At 49.6% G+C, this 14,658-nt stretch overlaps 1 protein-coding gene across 9 annotated transcripts in view; it reads right to left on the bottom strand.

Annotated features, from left to right (window-relative positions):
- Positions 1–384: 384 nt before the first annotated feature.
- The window catches only part of MRTFB (myocardin related transcription factor B), a 147,828-nt gene continuing 133,554 nt past the window's right edge, over positions 385–14,658 (bottom strand). For all 9 annotated transcript variants that reach the window (XM_084763517.1, XM_084763520.1, XM_084763518.1 and 6 more), the window contains 7 exons: positions 12,568–12,649; positions 11,073–12,104; positions 9,410–9,565; positions 6,603–6,761; positions 6,208–6,345; positions 5,386–5,446; positions 385–4,270 (listed from right to left, as the gene is read on the bottom strand). In XM_084763517.1, the coding sequence (XP_084619643.1) occupies positions 3,735–4,270; positions 5,386–5,446; positions 6,208–6,345; positions 6,603–6,761; positions 9,410–9,565; positions 11,073–12,104; positions 12,568–12,649 (2,164 nt within the window). In that variant the 3' untranslated portion in view covers positions 385–3,734. The remainder of the gene's footprint in view (positions 4,271–5,385; positions 5,447–6,207; positions 6,346–6,602; positions 6,762–9,409; positions 9,566–11,072; positions 12,105–12,567; positions 12,650–14,658) is intronic.

The following is a 14,658-nucleotide window of genomic DNA, read 5'->3' as shown; positions in this document are numbered from 1 at the left end:
GTAAGTGGTTGCTTTCTGAAGGAACTCAGTTCTGGGTGTTTGGAAGTTCTGTTGGTGGTGCGCTTGTTGCCCTCTCACAGTGGACACTGTGTGTCCCCACGGTAGCAAGGACCACACACTTCAATGCTTTTCACTTAGTGGCCCGTTTCTGTCGAGGACAGAACATGTCTTGATGGTCAGGGTGAGGTCAGCGGGTGCCTGTGAGCTTCTGCTGTGTGCTGTGTGAGGACACGGGGTGGTGGCTACTTCCTGTGGAGTCTGCATGCCATACCCTGCTGACCCGCTTGCTGCATGTTTGGAAGATGCTGCCTGAGGCTGTCCCATCTCACAGGTCTACAGTGATCCCAGTGCCCCACAGTGTGCTACTCTGTACACACAAAGTCATGGTACGTCAAAAGGTTTTTTTATTTGAGACACAAAAATGCAAAATCGCTGAGATATCAAACATTTCCCGATCAGCTACAATACTGCCACTATGTACAAAAGATCTGATGATAAATGTGCACACATATAAAAATACAGTCTGCATCGCATATGTACAGTACATGTGCAAACGTATGGCATTCAGACACAGTACAGAATTGAGTCAGGGTGCAAACAGCAGGTACAAAGGCATCATGGTTTTTCTTTTTAAACAACATAAAGGCAACACACGAATGGACCCCCGATTGCCATGATTTCCTGTTCATTAAACAAGTGTTTCAACAAGCATGGCGCTGCCCACTGGTGCTTTTCTCCTGTCTTTCAGGAGGTGAGATGCTAAGACGTTATGTGAAATGAGAAGAGAAACACCTGCATGTCCATTGCAAGCAACAGAGAAGTAACCGTGACATGGAAGAAAACAACTTTGCATTATTACCAAGTATGTCACTCTTAAACCAACAAAACAGATCCATACTATTTTACAGGAAAACAAGAAAGAAATATCTACATCTCCGTGAAAATTAAAACCTTAAATGGATACCTTTTTGGGACTGACTTGAGATCACATTAGTCTCAAATTTTAAATAAAAAGTGGCTGCTTTTGGCAAATACCTGGTGAAGCCTTTGGTTCCTTTAAGCGTTTTGGATTACTATTGGTTTCTTGAGGTCAAGTATTTTTGATGGACGCTGAACCCTTCTAACCCGTCCTCTCCTGTCGGGGGCTGCGCTCCTCACAGCAGAATGTAGAGGTAATATAACTGGGCTGCTTTCCAGCGCGTCTATCCACTCACTACAGCATTGTCTTGGGGGTTGGCATAAAGCTTCGTTTAGTTGCCGGTGTCTCTCGTGACATGTCATACTGGATTCCAGACAGCACCTAGTAAATCTGAGATTGCCAAGCTGCTGCCACAAGCCTGTGACACCTTCACTCCCCACAGTGGTGGCCGGAGTGGAGGGTAAAGGCCGCTTGTAAACATGTGCAGGCTCCCGGGGACCTCAGGTACTGCAAGAGGGTGAGCGGCAGAAAACACAACGGCTCACTGCCAGCCAGCCAGTCACTGGACAAATAAAAACAGAGTCCACAGACTGCTAAATGAAGAAGAGACTGAAGGTTTGAACCAGGAAACAAAGATGACTATATCTGAGCTGCTACTTTCCAGTTTTGACAGAAATCTCTTTTCAACCAACTGAAGGTTGAGGACGACGCTTTCCAAATGCACCTTCTGTGAGCATAAGCAGTGTACTTAGACGAGCCTAGCCTTCCAGTTAGTGTGCTGGGATAGCCTGGGCTAACTGTCCTCTGGGGCAGTGGGTCTCTGTGTAGTTGACATCCTCAGTGTTGTGTGGTGTGATGGGCAGAGGCGAGTAAAGGGGTTTGTGTTTGCTGGCCCTGACCAGGCTGGGCTGTGGGCAGAATCCAGAAGTCACTCTCAGCTCTTTCTGCAAGTCTTGGTGACATCCAAGTTCTAGCTTCCTAGTATCAAGAGCTCCTGAGACTTGCCACTGTGGCAGCAGCTGAGGGTGTGGATGAGGCGGGGCCTCTTCTTACCCTTCCCTGACACCTACCAAGTAGGCACTACTTTAGCTGGACACTTAACATTGGAGAGAGGACTAAAGCTCCCCAGGACCAAAGCTTAGAGCTGAAATCCCCAAGGGGAAATCACCTTCCCAGGTCCACAGCTGTGTCACAGAACCAACTCGGTTACACCATGTCCTGTGCCGAGTGCTCTCGGGAGACTTGGTCGGGCCTGGTGCCCAGCTGCCAGAGCGCTGATGTCTCCCAACACTGACTCAGCAGTTTCTAAAAGAGGAGCATCTGAGCCTGTGGCCCCTGCCTGGCAGCATGCCAAGCTTCAGGCAAGGGGGTGCTGGTCACAGAGCGCTAACACCAGGAAAAGGGGCCTTTCTGACCCCCCTGCGGGTACAACCTCCTCAGAAATGATTCAGGTTTTCTCTAGATGGGTCAGGCTACTTCCTGGATGTGGTGTGGAACAGGCGTGTGTACTGATGTAGGAAACCCACCTGGCTCAGGTTAAAGGGGTTGGGGAGGGGGATAGAACAAGGCTGCCATTTAATAAAAATTCTATACTCTGGTATTTATAATTTGCCAATAACTAAATGACCAGATCAAGAGTTGAGGAAATCCTGCAGCAGTTGGCATTTTAGAAATATTCTTAAAATTACTTGACAAATGTTAAGTTTCCCATTATACATCAGAAAAATAAAAAGGAACAAAACCTCCAGTTTTTAGCTTAGGCCTGATGACACACTGGGCAGGCAGGCCATCCAGTTACAAGCCTGTGCAATGCAAACCAGGGGTGTAAGGACAGGGGACGGCTAACCTGTGCCCAAGGTGGGCTGTACGAGAGTCCGACAGACACCCCACACCTCCCATTCTTCTAACTCATGAGCTTGAAAGGGATTTCATGCTGAAGCCTTTTTCGGTTCTTTGAGATGGGCATGGTCACCTGAGAGAGTCTGTCGGCAAGTTTTCAAAGATGGAGACACTGTGGCTCAGGTACTCTAGAGATCTCTTAGTTAATACAGCAAGCAGGACCAGCGGATGGCCATGTTTTCACTCTATCAGGGCTGTAGAGGTCACAAGGTCAAAGCACATTCCAACAGTTAACATGGCAGGAGAACCAGCCTCATTCCCCCAAGGCCACCCTCGAAGCTGGGCACCATCAGCAGACCTGGAGCTGTACACTGGGCTCTTGTCGACATCTGCTTATGGTGAGAGGTTGCCTGTTTAGATTCCTAAACTCACAAAACAACCTATGACATCACACAGCCACACTGATTTCAAAGTGGAACTCAAGAGCCTCTGGCTGGAAGCTGTTGCTGCTGGCTGCCCGACATGCACGGGTGCCTCTGACCTATAGACCCAGCTCAGGCCACTCTAAGGAGCACACGTGCGGTGGCTTCTCCCCTCCATGTGGTGGCCTGTTGTTTCAAGTGGAGCTGCTTGCCTCTTATTAGGGCCGTGAGGTGACTAGAGAGGGGAAAGGTAGCTGATGATCCGAGCCCTACTGCCACCTCCTGTGGATGGTACCTGACCTTTGGCTTTATCTAAGGCATTCATTCACAAGGCCTCTTGCATGCGACAGGCCTGCCTCTGTAAATTGTGGAGTCACTGCTAGACGCAGGATGTGCTCTCACATTGGCTTCTAGGCTATGACCTTCCTTTGTATCTGTGACAACATAGTTTAATTCCACCAGTGCAGCTATGGCTCTAGCTCTAAGCACTGACCTTTCAGGGTTGTTTTCATGTTTTGAAACCTCACGAGCTCAGAGACAAATGACCCGTGACCTTAGTCCCATGGGAGTGGCAGGTCCTGAGGGTCCAGAAAATCAGCAGAGAACATGCTGGGTGCAGTGGTGCTCAGAGGCGTGAGCCCAGAAGATGTGGTGGGCATGGTGATGTCCAGCCACTCCATGTTGTCCAGATTGGAGTCTGACAGGTCGAGAGACAGACAGGGCGTCCCTGCCACCAACTGGGCCTCAGACGTTTCCATGGGGGAGTGAGAGTGGTAGAGCATGCTGGAGTGGCTCAGCAGGTCATTCTGCAGATCCTCTATCAGGGAGAAAGGCTCTCTGTCCTCACTGCCGCTCGGCACTGGGGCAATGTCATTGGCCGGGGGTAAAGTCCCATCCAAGAAGGCTTCCAACTGGTTCTCCAGGCTGGCAGACAGACTGTTCACAGGCTCTAAGGATACAGGCGGTGCTACCTGGACCTGGGGCGGTGGCCGAGACACCACTGTGTTGACTGGCATTGTGGTGATGCTGGCTGTCACTGGTTTCATCGTGGAAATTGGGGAAGGTTCTTCTTTGATGGGGAAGGAGATCTCTGTGAGGTAGAACAGTGGGGGGAGGGGTTAGTATGGCTCTGTGGCCATCGAGCTCTATGTCACTGTCACCTTCCTCACATCTTAAGAGTCAGAAACAGCAATGGAGAAATAGTCATCACTACTTGAAACTCTGTATAAGACTTCTTTCATCAGAGGACTTTAACGTGCTATCATCCTGACTTTTTAAGTGTGCGTGTGCGTGTGTGTGTGTGTGTGTGTGTGTGTGTGTGTGAGTGTATGCGTGTACATGGTGCCAGGGATGAAATACGGCGCTCCACACTTGTATTGCAGTGCTCTGCCACTGGGCTGCAACCCACACAGGATGCTTCTGAAAAATGGTCTCCATGCTTACTGTTAAAGCACATGAGCAGAGGCAGCCCCTTTGTGTGGTTAATGTCTGGCTGAAAGACAACATACTGTAAGCTGATGGCTGAATTTCCAACTACAGCTGTCTAGCTATGCATGTGCCTGCTACCGCAGCATGTGTGTGAAGGCCAGGGGACAGCTGTGGGGATCAGTGCTCTTCTTCCAGCACATGGTCCCTGGGGGTCAAACTCAGGTCATGTGCTCGCTTCGGCAGCACATATACTAAAACTGGAACAATGCAGAGAAGATTAGCATGGCCCCTGCACAAGGATGCCCTGCAAATTTGTGAAGCGTTCCATACTTAAAACAACAACAAAGGCCTCAAGTCATGAAGCTCGGCAGCAAGCACCTTCACCTACCGAGTTACCTTGCTATCCCTGACGACTACTTATTATATGTAGACGTACTATGAATTTTATAGAACAACTGGATGGAGACCACGCCAAGTGCCTGGAGTTACTGGTGCCCAGGACGTGCTTTGCAGGTTTCAGCAGGCTAGAGCTGGTCAGCTCTCCTTGTTTCATGGCGACACCTGTGGACCTAGCACATGCCTCTGCTCAGTGCAGAACTAGAGGCTTTTTCCCTTTCTGTGCTTTAGTGGCCTGACTTGAACAGGTTGGTTAGAACTGCCCATTGGTAAAGCTGGATGTTTCTCAGTTTCCAAAACGACTCCAGCTTTAGAGAAAGGCTGTCCTGGGCCCGTGGCGTGAGGCTGCGTCTGTGGGCTTGGGTCCAGCTTGTGACCTACCTCCGCTCTTTATGAGGATGTCGAAGAGGTCATCCATCTGCTGACTGTGCACACTGGAAACCTGCAGCCAAGCAGAGCAGCGTTAGCCACGCTCAGCAGGGGCAGCCTCTGCAGCTGCAGCCCGAGGGTTCCTTGAGCTTTGGCTTTCACCTACCATTTGATAAACTAGAAAATGGCTTAGTCGCCTGAGAAATGAAGACATTTACCCAAGACATCACAGCATGATTGGCCACCTAGGAGGCAACCAAGAAGTCAGCCGTAATTTCCGTATGCCCCTTACTTTCATTGAATGGCACTTTGGGAGATTTCTAATACTTTATTTTAACAACCAAGTGTTCAGCTCCAGAAGGGAGCTTCGGAGAGGCAGAGGGTGGATGAGCTTAGGTCAGGAGAGGCTCGGTGCTTCTGATAACTGAGGCTCTCTTTCTGCTCCTTGGGGCACAGCAGGCTCCGAGCAGACATAAATACCTGGCCCAAGGCCACACTGCCCCTGCAGACTCCAACAGTTACTGTAGGCAAGTGGCTTGGGAGTCTACATGGTAATTAAAAGCAGCCAGCTTGGCAAGGCGTGGTGGTGCACGCCTTTAGTCCTAGCCCTCTGAAGGCAGAGGCAGGCAGCTCTCTGTGAGCTCGAGGCCAGCCTGGTCTATGAAGTGGGTCTAGGACAGCTAGGCCTGTTATAAAGAAAAACTCTGTCTCAAATACACAAACTAAAACCAAAAAACCAAAAAAGCCAGCTAAAAAATATAAAACTTCTAGCTGTAATCTTGGCAAGTTCCCTAGAGGACTGGGCATGCTCTGAGGGTGGCCGACATCACTCACCTCCGGAAGGGCTGCTTGGGTGCTGCGTGTCTGCTTGATGGCTTCCTCATAGCGAGGTGGGTCTTTAGTCTTGGTGACTGGGGTCCCAAACAAAGAGTGTTGGACAACAAACTGCTGGGGCGGGGGTGGTGAGTGAGGCTGCGTCAAACAAGGGAGAAGGACTTGTGAGTGCTAGGAACCATTTCTCCCATAGTGACTCAGCTGTGCTGTTCTACCCACAGTGGCTCAGTGCCCCAGGCACTGGTGGCTGTCTCATACAAAGGCTCCTCCTCACTGAGCAGAAACAAGATACTGTCAGATCGTCTCTTGGTACCAGCACTAAGTCACCACACTCCGGGTGCCAGCATGACTGTACAGCAGCAAGCACTGCGGCTGCTGCCATCACTAGAGCTTACCTTGCTGGCTGGGCTAGGTCCGTTTTGCAGGGGTGCAAGTGGGGTACTTCTAGATTGAAGAACAGGGCTGGAGCTCTTACTGACAAAGGGCTGCTGGGTCGCTGGGCCAGGCTGCCTCTGATACTGAAGAACTGTGCTTGGTGCCGAGTTTGTGAAGACCTGTGATGGACAAGGAGAGAAAACCGTATTTTAGAGCAGAGGCCAACAAATCACCTTCAAGGTTGTGGGTTACGGGGTCTCCCCTGCCAGAAGCACGAGGGCAGTGCTGGACAGGGGGAGACAACAGGCGGCTGCCAACACCGGGGTGTGGGTTCCGTTGCTGAGCACCTTCTTTTTGTGCCCCATAGAAGCATCTTATGGCAAAGGGCTCAGGCAACCTTTCTTGCTCCCTGGGGTGACCTCGTGGGACACAGGGTAAATTAAGAGCAGCCACCTTGCCTCTTCTGTCCTCCCATGCAAGTACATCATGTCTCTAGGCATCTCAGTGTGCTCAACTATTGCTTTCTCCCTCCCTGTCACTGCTCCTGTTCAGAGGGTGGCAGTGAGGTCTTCTGGTCTATTCTTGGGCCCACGGAGTCACCTGCAGACCTCTTCCCTCTGCACTTCCTCCTTCATTAGTCCTAATGCTCGCCCCCCCTTTGCTGCCTGTGTGGCTGCTGCTCAAGCCCTCCCACTGACGTGCCTGTCACATAGGCAGTGCTGCAGCCCTTCTAAAGAACGGCTGTCTGTGTCAGCAGGCCACAGCAAAGCTGGCTCCCACGAAACTCTGAAACGTTTCTGTGGCTCTGTGAGGAGTCACATTGTGGATGGTTTTATAAACTAAAAGCCATATTGCTTGCACAGTACTGTGTCTTACAGGGCCTGGCTTCATCACCAAAATGAGGACTGCACTTTATACCACCAATGTCCCTAAGGAAGGTGGCTTCTCCCTTGTGTCACTATGAACAGATAAACGCCTTCCTGTTTGTTAGTTTATTTATCTTTTATTTCATGTGTATGGGTAATTTGGCTTGCGTGCGTATCTGTGTACTGTGCACATATCTGGTGCCATGAAGATCAGTAGTGGGTGTTAGAGCCCCTTGAACTAGAGTTACACAGTTACACACAACAGTGACTTGCCATGTGCATGCTGGGAACTGAATCTGGAAGTTCAGTGCTCTTAATCACTGAACCATCTCTCCAGCCCCAACATAAATATTTTCTACCATGATAGTCCATGAGTGCACATTTCTCTCTAAGTGCACTTACTGCTTGTAAGTCTCCTTCCATGTGTCAAACATCACTTCAAGGAGGTTCTGAGATGGATGAGAAACCCTAATTTATACTATCACAGTAGTCTCTCTTTCCTAGGCCAAAGGGAGCGGAACATCCTTTAAGCTTACACAACTACATTAAAATGGTACCTTGTGACTTTTTGGCTTGGTTATATATGACTGTCCTTTTTCACTCATGTCACTGTTGCTGTTTATGTCCTGGGCACTGTCTCACCCTCACCACGGTTCAGGGTACCTGAGTTTACACACTGGGATGCCTACTTACTCGCTCAGGATCAAAGCTCTGAGCCCAGGTAAGATCCAGGATAAGGACACACGTTTTTGAGGCCTTAAGGTTAGAGCCTTTTTCCCTTCTTTTTCTGAGAAGGGTTTGGCTATGTAGGCCAGGATGCTCTCACACTTGGAACTTCCTAACTCAGTCTTCCCAGTGATGGGATCACAGGTGTGTGCCACCACATCTGACCTCCCAGCTCTTCCTCCAGGATATGGCAGGAACTTTTAAAGAAAACCCAGAAGCACCTTTCTTATCTTCAACTACCATTCCCCATGATACAGCACATTTAACTAGAAAAGAAATAGATTTAAAACTCTATAAATCTAGTATCCAGCACTGGCAGGACCCTGCTGTTTGGGATGGCCGTCTTCCCATTCTGGATAGCCGTTCTGAGCTCGGTGTTAGACGGAGGATGTCCTCTCCCCAGCACCTCATCTGGAGAGTGTCTTTGGACACAGATGCCCCTAACCATATTTGACCTTTGACACAGGTCCCTGCTAGGTCTCCCCTTCCTGCACCTGTAGGATACTGAGGTACTGTGTCCCTGTAGGAGCGTGCTGCCACATGCAAATCAAGCACATTAAAGTACCTAATTTCAAACAATTATGTACACCTATCCTGGGGGCAATCCCGGCCCCCACCTCCCCAAGGACTATATGGCCTTTGTTCTCCCCAGGTAAAGTTGAACTAGCTCCCTCAATGGTTCCCAGGATGGTCATTCTCTGTCGTCCTCATGGCCATTGAGCTTTGTGCCTTGCCTTCTGCTCCTCCTGCCTTCCTGGGCTGCTGCCCGGCAGTCCCCAAGGGAAGAGGAGAACCACCTACCAGAATCAGAAAAACGTGCGCTGGAAACTTACTTGGAGAAGGGTTGGACTAGTCAACTTTTTATTTTATTTTTATTACTTTATTTTATTTTTTTTGAGACAGGGTTTCTCTGTGTAGCCCTGGCTGTCCTGGAACTCATTTTAGAGGCCAGGCTGGCCTCGAACTCACAGTTATCTACCTGCCTCTGCCTCCCTAGTGATGGGATTAAAGGCATGCACTACCATGCCTGGGGCTAGTCAACCATCTTTTACGCTAAGGGTTTTCCCCAATCCTAGAAGGAGTATCTGTGTCCAAAATCACTTTGGACTTAGGGTTTGTTCTGTAGCTGAGGATCACAGGGGCTTCCCAAAGAACCACCTCTTGGAATGATGCTCCCTGATGGGGGAGAGGTGACAGAAAAGGATAGCAGCAGTCTGTCTTTGAAAGCATCCCACCTTTCCAACTGGTTGAGGCTGGCCCAGCACGTGCTGCGGGAAGGCCTCCTGCTTCTGAGGCAATGCTGGGGCCAAGGCTGAGGGCAAGGCTGCAGCTGGAATCTGTGTAGTGGCCGCTACCTGAGGCTGAACCTGGGCTCCTCCTTGTGCTGGGGTCTAGAAAGCAAACACAAATTAATCTTATTGTCAAGAATTGTATTTGGAATTGAGTTTCTAATGCAGCTCAACTCTTTGCTTGGGAATCTTGGCTAAGAGGAAATGGCACACAATGATTACGGTCACATACTTTGGTTCATTTGTATACATTGATCACTAGCAATTATTTTCACATTTGTTTTTTTTTTTTACTAATAGAAACAAAAGAAACTACCACTAACCGTGTGCCACATGACACAGTGCAGCACATAGACGTGTCCTGAGACATCCTTCCTGTCACTCCCCTCCCTTCTCTGGAAATGGGGACTGAGTGTTCAAAACTGTCTAGGTTCATGAAAACTACAGTGCTTCATTACCTGCAGCTACCTGCCTCAACAGCACGCTGGGAACTCTACCAACCTTCCCTGAGTGAGCTCCACAACCCTAACCCAGTGACAATCCAGACAGCTGCCTTCACGACCTCACTGTTCCTTAATGTGGCTAAGATTTTACTTGAACAGTTTGGAAGAGTTAGGCTCAGTGTTGCATGCCTGTAATCCCAGCCGAGGCAGGAGGATCTCTGAGTTGGAGTCCAGTCTGGTCTACAAATCGAGCACAGGACTGCCAAGGCTACACAGAGAAACCCTGTTGCTAAAAACCAAAAACCAAACCAAACCAAACAAAAAACAAACAAACAAAAACCAAAAAAAAAAAAAAAAAATCCATAACACATGTAACCGTGATACCCAACTACCCACAATCCTGCTCTTAAGCTTGTGGCATACACAGTCTGGGAAAAGCCAGAGATGCTGGGCACACAGCTGTACACAGCCCCGGCAGAAACAGGTTCTGTTCTTGTATCAACTTGAAAGAAAGATTTGGCTCCATTTTCCCCTAAGGTATGTTATAGAATAGAATTCCAACTCATGGGCAGGTACTCTGCAAACAAAGCAGGGGAGTTTGCTTGTTTTCACTTGCTGACGCTGCCTCCTGAAATCAGCTGTGAGCTTAGTTCTGCCGGCTGCCACAGGGACTGTGCAAATTAAAGTGGAAGCACTGTTCAGACACTCCTTGTTTTCCTACAGCCACATATGGGTAAGGTCCGCCAGAAGTGCACTACAGGACAAGAAAGCCAGCCCAGCAATGACAACAGCCCCAGCACATTTTTCCTTAGCTGAAGCATTTTTTAATGTAAATGGGACCAGGTAAGAACAGGTGTATGGCAGGCGCGCGCGACACACACACACACACACACACACACACACACACACACACACACACACACACACACACGTCAGAAGATATGGGTTTACATGTCATCAGGCTCCTAAAAGTGGGCTGTCACTTAGAACCAGGGCAAGGGATGAAACAGGCAAGGCACACAGTCTATGCTTTTTATATAAACAGAGTGCCAGCCACACCCCACACCCATACCACACTGCCTACAACTGTAGCCCATAGGAGCTGCACATCAGCTCAGGGCTGCCTGCAGTGTTTGCTGAAAGGCAACAAAGTGGACATTTCTTACCTGGAGTTGGAGGCTGCCCACTGGAAGTTGCACTGAAGTGACACTTGAGCCCTGGATGGACACTGGCAACAGCAGCTGAGTGGTCTGGGTGGTCAGCAAGGCCTGAGGCTGAGCAACCAGGGCAGGTGGCTGTCCCTGGGAGCTCACGTAGAACTGCGAGACGACACTCTGCTGCTCTGCGTGGCCCATGGGGACTTCCTGCTTGATGACCACAGCCTTTTTGGCAACAAGGGGCTGGCTACCTGTGGAAATGGGCTGGCCTACAGAGTGGCCAGGCACTGGGATGGGCTGCTGGGGGCTGGAGCAGTCGGGGAGTGAGGCCTCATCCTTGACAGAGGACCCAACACTGCCATGTTTCTGATCTGATGCGCTGAAGGGATGTGCGGGGCCACTGGGCTGAGGGTCTGGTGGCCGCTGCTGCCCACGTTTCTCCACCTCAAGCTGCATCTTGAGGACCTCCACAAGCTTCTGTTCTTGCTCCAGTTTCCTCTTCAGCTCTTCAATCTGCTTTTCCTTCTCTTGAAGCTTGCGGTCCTTCTCAGCAGCATCTAGTTCTAGGGTTGATAGGGTGCTACTGGTGGGACTCAGGCTGTCCTCATGGCTTGCCACCCTCAGGGGAGATGAACACAGGAACTGGGAAGGGGACATCATGGTCATGATCTCTGTGAAGGTATCTGTCATGTTTGTGTCATCGGTACTGAGACTGGACTGCTCGGAGGGTGATGGCGAGATGGGCAGAGGGGACTGGGCATTTTCAATATGGGGCACGTTGCTGGGTCCAGAAGGCGGCAAGTCTGCCTTGAAAGTGGACACAGAGCTAGTCACGGCATTATGTAGTGTTGTGACTGGCAATGCTACTGTGACCTCTGGGTTACTGGTGACAATAGCTGCAGATGACACTGCCACAATACTGCCAGTGGCAAGGCCACTACTGGTTACTTCCTGGTAGGGTTTCAGGCGTTCAATGAGGTCCGGCTTAGTGCCTGACACTGGCAGACCCCTCAGTTTGAGTTCTGTCTTCAGCTCGGACACCTGAAGGCAAAAGCAGACCAGGTTTTACAAGCCTCCCTTGCACAAAGAGCAGAACTTTCCCCCTTGCTCACAGAGGGATGGGCTGACATGCCCAGGAGGTGTCTGAACCCGACATATAAACAGCTTTTCTCCATGTGCACACACTATGAGCAACTTAAGTGTACAGAGCAGGCACAGAAGCCTATGAGCGTAACTAAAAAGCAGCTGCTGTTGTAGTAACTACCACAGAGAAGTGGTCTCTTGTCGTGGTGCTCAAGTAAGCCAGCGGCCAGTAAGTAAGAATTGTTATCAGAAACTGAAAGAGAAACTTTACAGAAATAAACAGAAAACACTCACATAAAGGGCACTACTGTGCTGCTACAGCTATAGATATATGGAAAACTGACATGACAGGCAAACCTGACCATCCGCTCATGTGCAAGGAGGGTGCTTAGGGGTGAATAGCTTGAGGTGGAATTGTCACCTTTAAGTCATCCAAACTAGAAGGCAGAGGTCCTGGCTTCCTGGCAGGTGCAGTCGTGCTAGTACTGTTGTTCTTGTCATTTCTTCAAGAAAAAAAAAAAAAAAAAAGAATTAAGAGTTTACAACAAGCTGGTTCCAGGTTTGGCTCTATTAACAACCTATCAGCCTACGAGGAGAATCAATTGTGGACACCCACGGGAGACTCAGCATTGTGGAAATGTCCAATGCATCCTATCCCATCCCATCCCATAGAGGCCCCGGCTGTTTGTGTGGCAGAGATACGCAAGGCCACTCTATGCTTGATGCAGAAAAGGCAAAGGCCTGGGATTGGCGAAGGCGCCCTTGAAAGGAAGGCTGTAAGGCCAGCGCTGGCTGTGCTCGTGCTGCATGTTAGCAGCCTCATTTGGGGGAGGGATGAGTGTGTTAAGTACCATCAGTCTCCTCTCAGAGCTGTAAGGACTGTCAGTGCTTTTGGCTGTATTCTTGGCTATTTGGAATCAACCTCACCATGAAGTTTGAATAACACCTCTACTGTGCTTTCTTACCTGATCTTTCCACCCTGGCCACCTTTTATTTCCTGGTTAGTGTTATCGTCCTCTGGAGAACATACATCTAAACATTACTCATGGGGCTGCGTAGATTGCACAGTTGGTAAGGTGCCATGAAAACTTGAGGACCTGTGTTCAGATCCCCAGAGCTATGTACAAAGCCAGGCACAGGGGTATGTATGGCCCAGCACCGGGGAGGTGGAGACGCAGGCCAGGGCTTACAGGCTGAGCAAATGGGCCAGATCAGTGAGCTCTAGGTTCGAGCATCTCAGATAGGAAGGCGGAGAGTGATGAAGATCCACCTGGCCTTGACCCTGACATCTACACGTGTGCACACACAAACACAAGTGAAATCCTTCAGCTGTCTTTTGGCTGAGATTCTATGTGTATGGCCACCCCGGGCTTTTTTGAAGCCCACACAGAGCTTTAGGCTTTTAAGTCTTGTTGTGATGTGGCCTAAGCTAGACTTGAACTTGGAACCTCCAGCCTTACCTCTTCCCTGTTGGGATTGTAGTGATGTCTGACTAGATCTGGCTGCAGGTCTGTTTTGTTTTGTGATTGATCTTTAGTAAAGATTTACAGTATGTGGAAAACAAAATCCTTGTTTTTCAGATTTGGGAACTGTCTTCCCATGGTTAAATGACTCAAGACACTAGATGGCTCTTTCCTCTTCCTGGGGCAGGGGGTTTAGTTGGGGGAGGGGTGGGATGCTTGTGGAGGAGAGGGAAACCGAAGTCTCAAGGAACTCCAGGGCTTATGAAGTCTGGAGTCCTATGCCTTCTATGTCCTCTTCCCAGGTCAAGAGGTAAGCTGGTTCAACTTGTACTTAGGGCTGAAGAGTGGGCTCAGCAGGTAAGAGCACTGGCTGTTCTTGCAGAGGACATGGATTCCAGTCCCAGCCCAACCTGGCAGGTCATAACTGTCTGTCACTCCAGCCCCAGGGGATCTGATGTCCTGTGTGACATCCTTGGGCACCAGGCCTGCACATGGCACCCAGCCCCACATCCCCACACCCTCACACACATACGCACATGCACACACACATGCAGGCAAACACTCCTACACATAAAATAATAATCTTAGTGCTGTTTAAAGTCTTAGTTCATTTTATGTGCATGGATGTCGGCCTGCATGTGTACCAGTTTTGCTTTTAAAAGGATAATTCACAGGGAGATTATCACAGAAAAACAATCTTTTTGTGGAATTTTCAGTTTCAGTTTCCTCACTGGGAACGGAGTAAAGAGGCCAATCTTACTAGACATGCCAGCGGGGCTGATGGTGATGTGAACTGTGCACAGCCAGGAGCCACGGTCACCACTGTTGTCTGAAGAGATGGTCGTGCGAGGTGCCTGCCCAGGTCTCAGACAAAGCTAAAAAGCAGTGACCGTTGTTTGGGTCCTGTCCCAACTCTGTAGCCTTCCCTAGATCCCTTGCAACAAAACAGCTCACTTGGGCTTGCTTGCTCTTAAATCATATGTTAGAAAATGACCTCTCCACCTCCACACGCTAACGCTCAGGCATGTGCCTTACAATATGGTCGGAAT

The sequence above is a fragment of the Acomys minous genome (genome assembly GCF_964271855.1).
Source record: "Acomys minous genome assembly, chromosome: 16".
Lineage (NCBI taxonomy): Eukaryota > Metazoa > Chordata > Mammalia > Rodentia > Muridae > Acomys > Acomys minous.
Note: the sequence above shows the minus strand (reverse complement) of the source record. Positions and strands in the feature narration are given on the sequence as shown.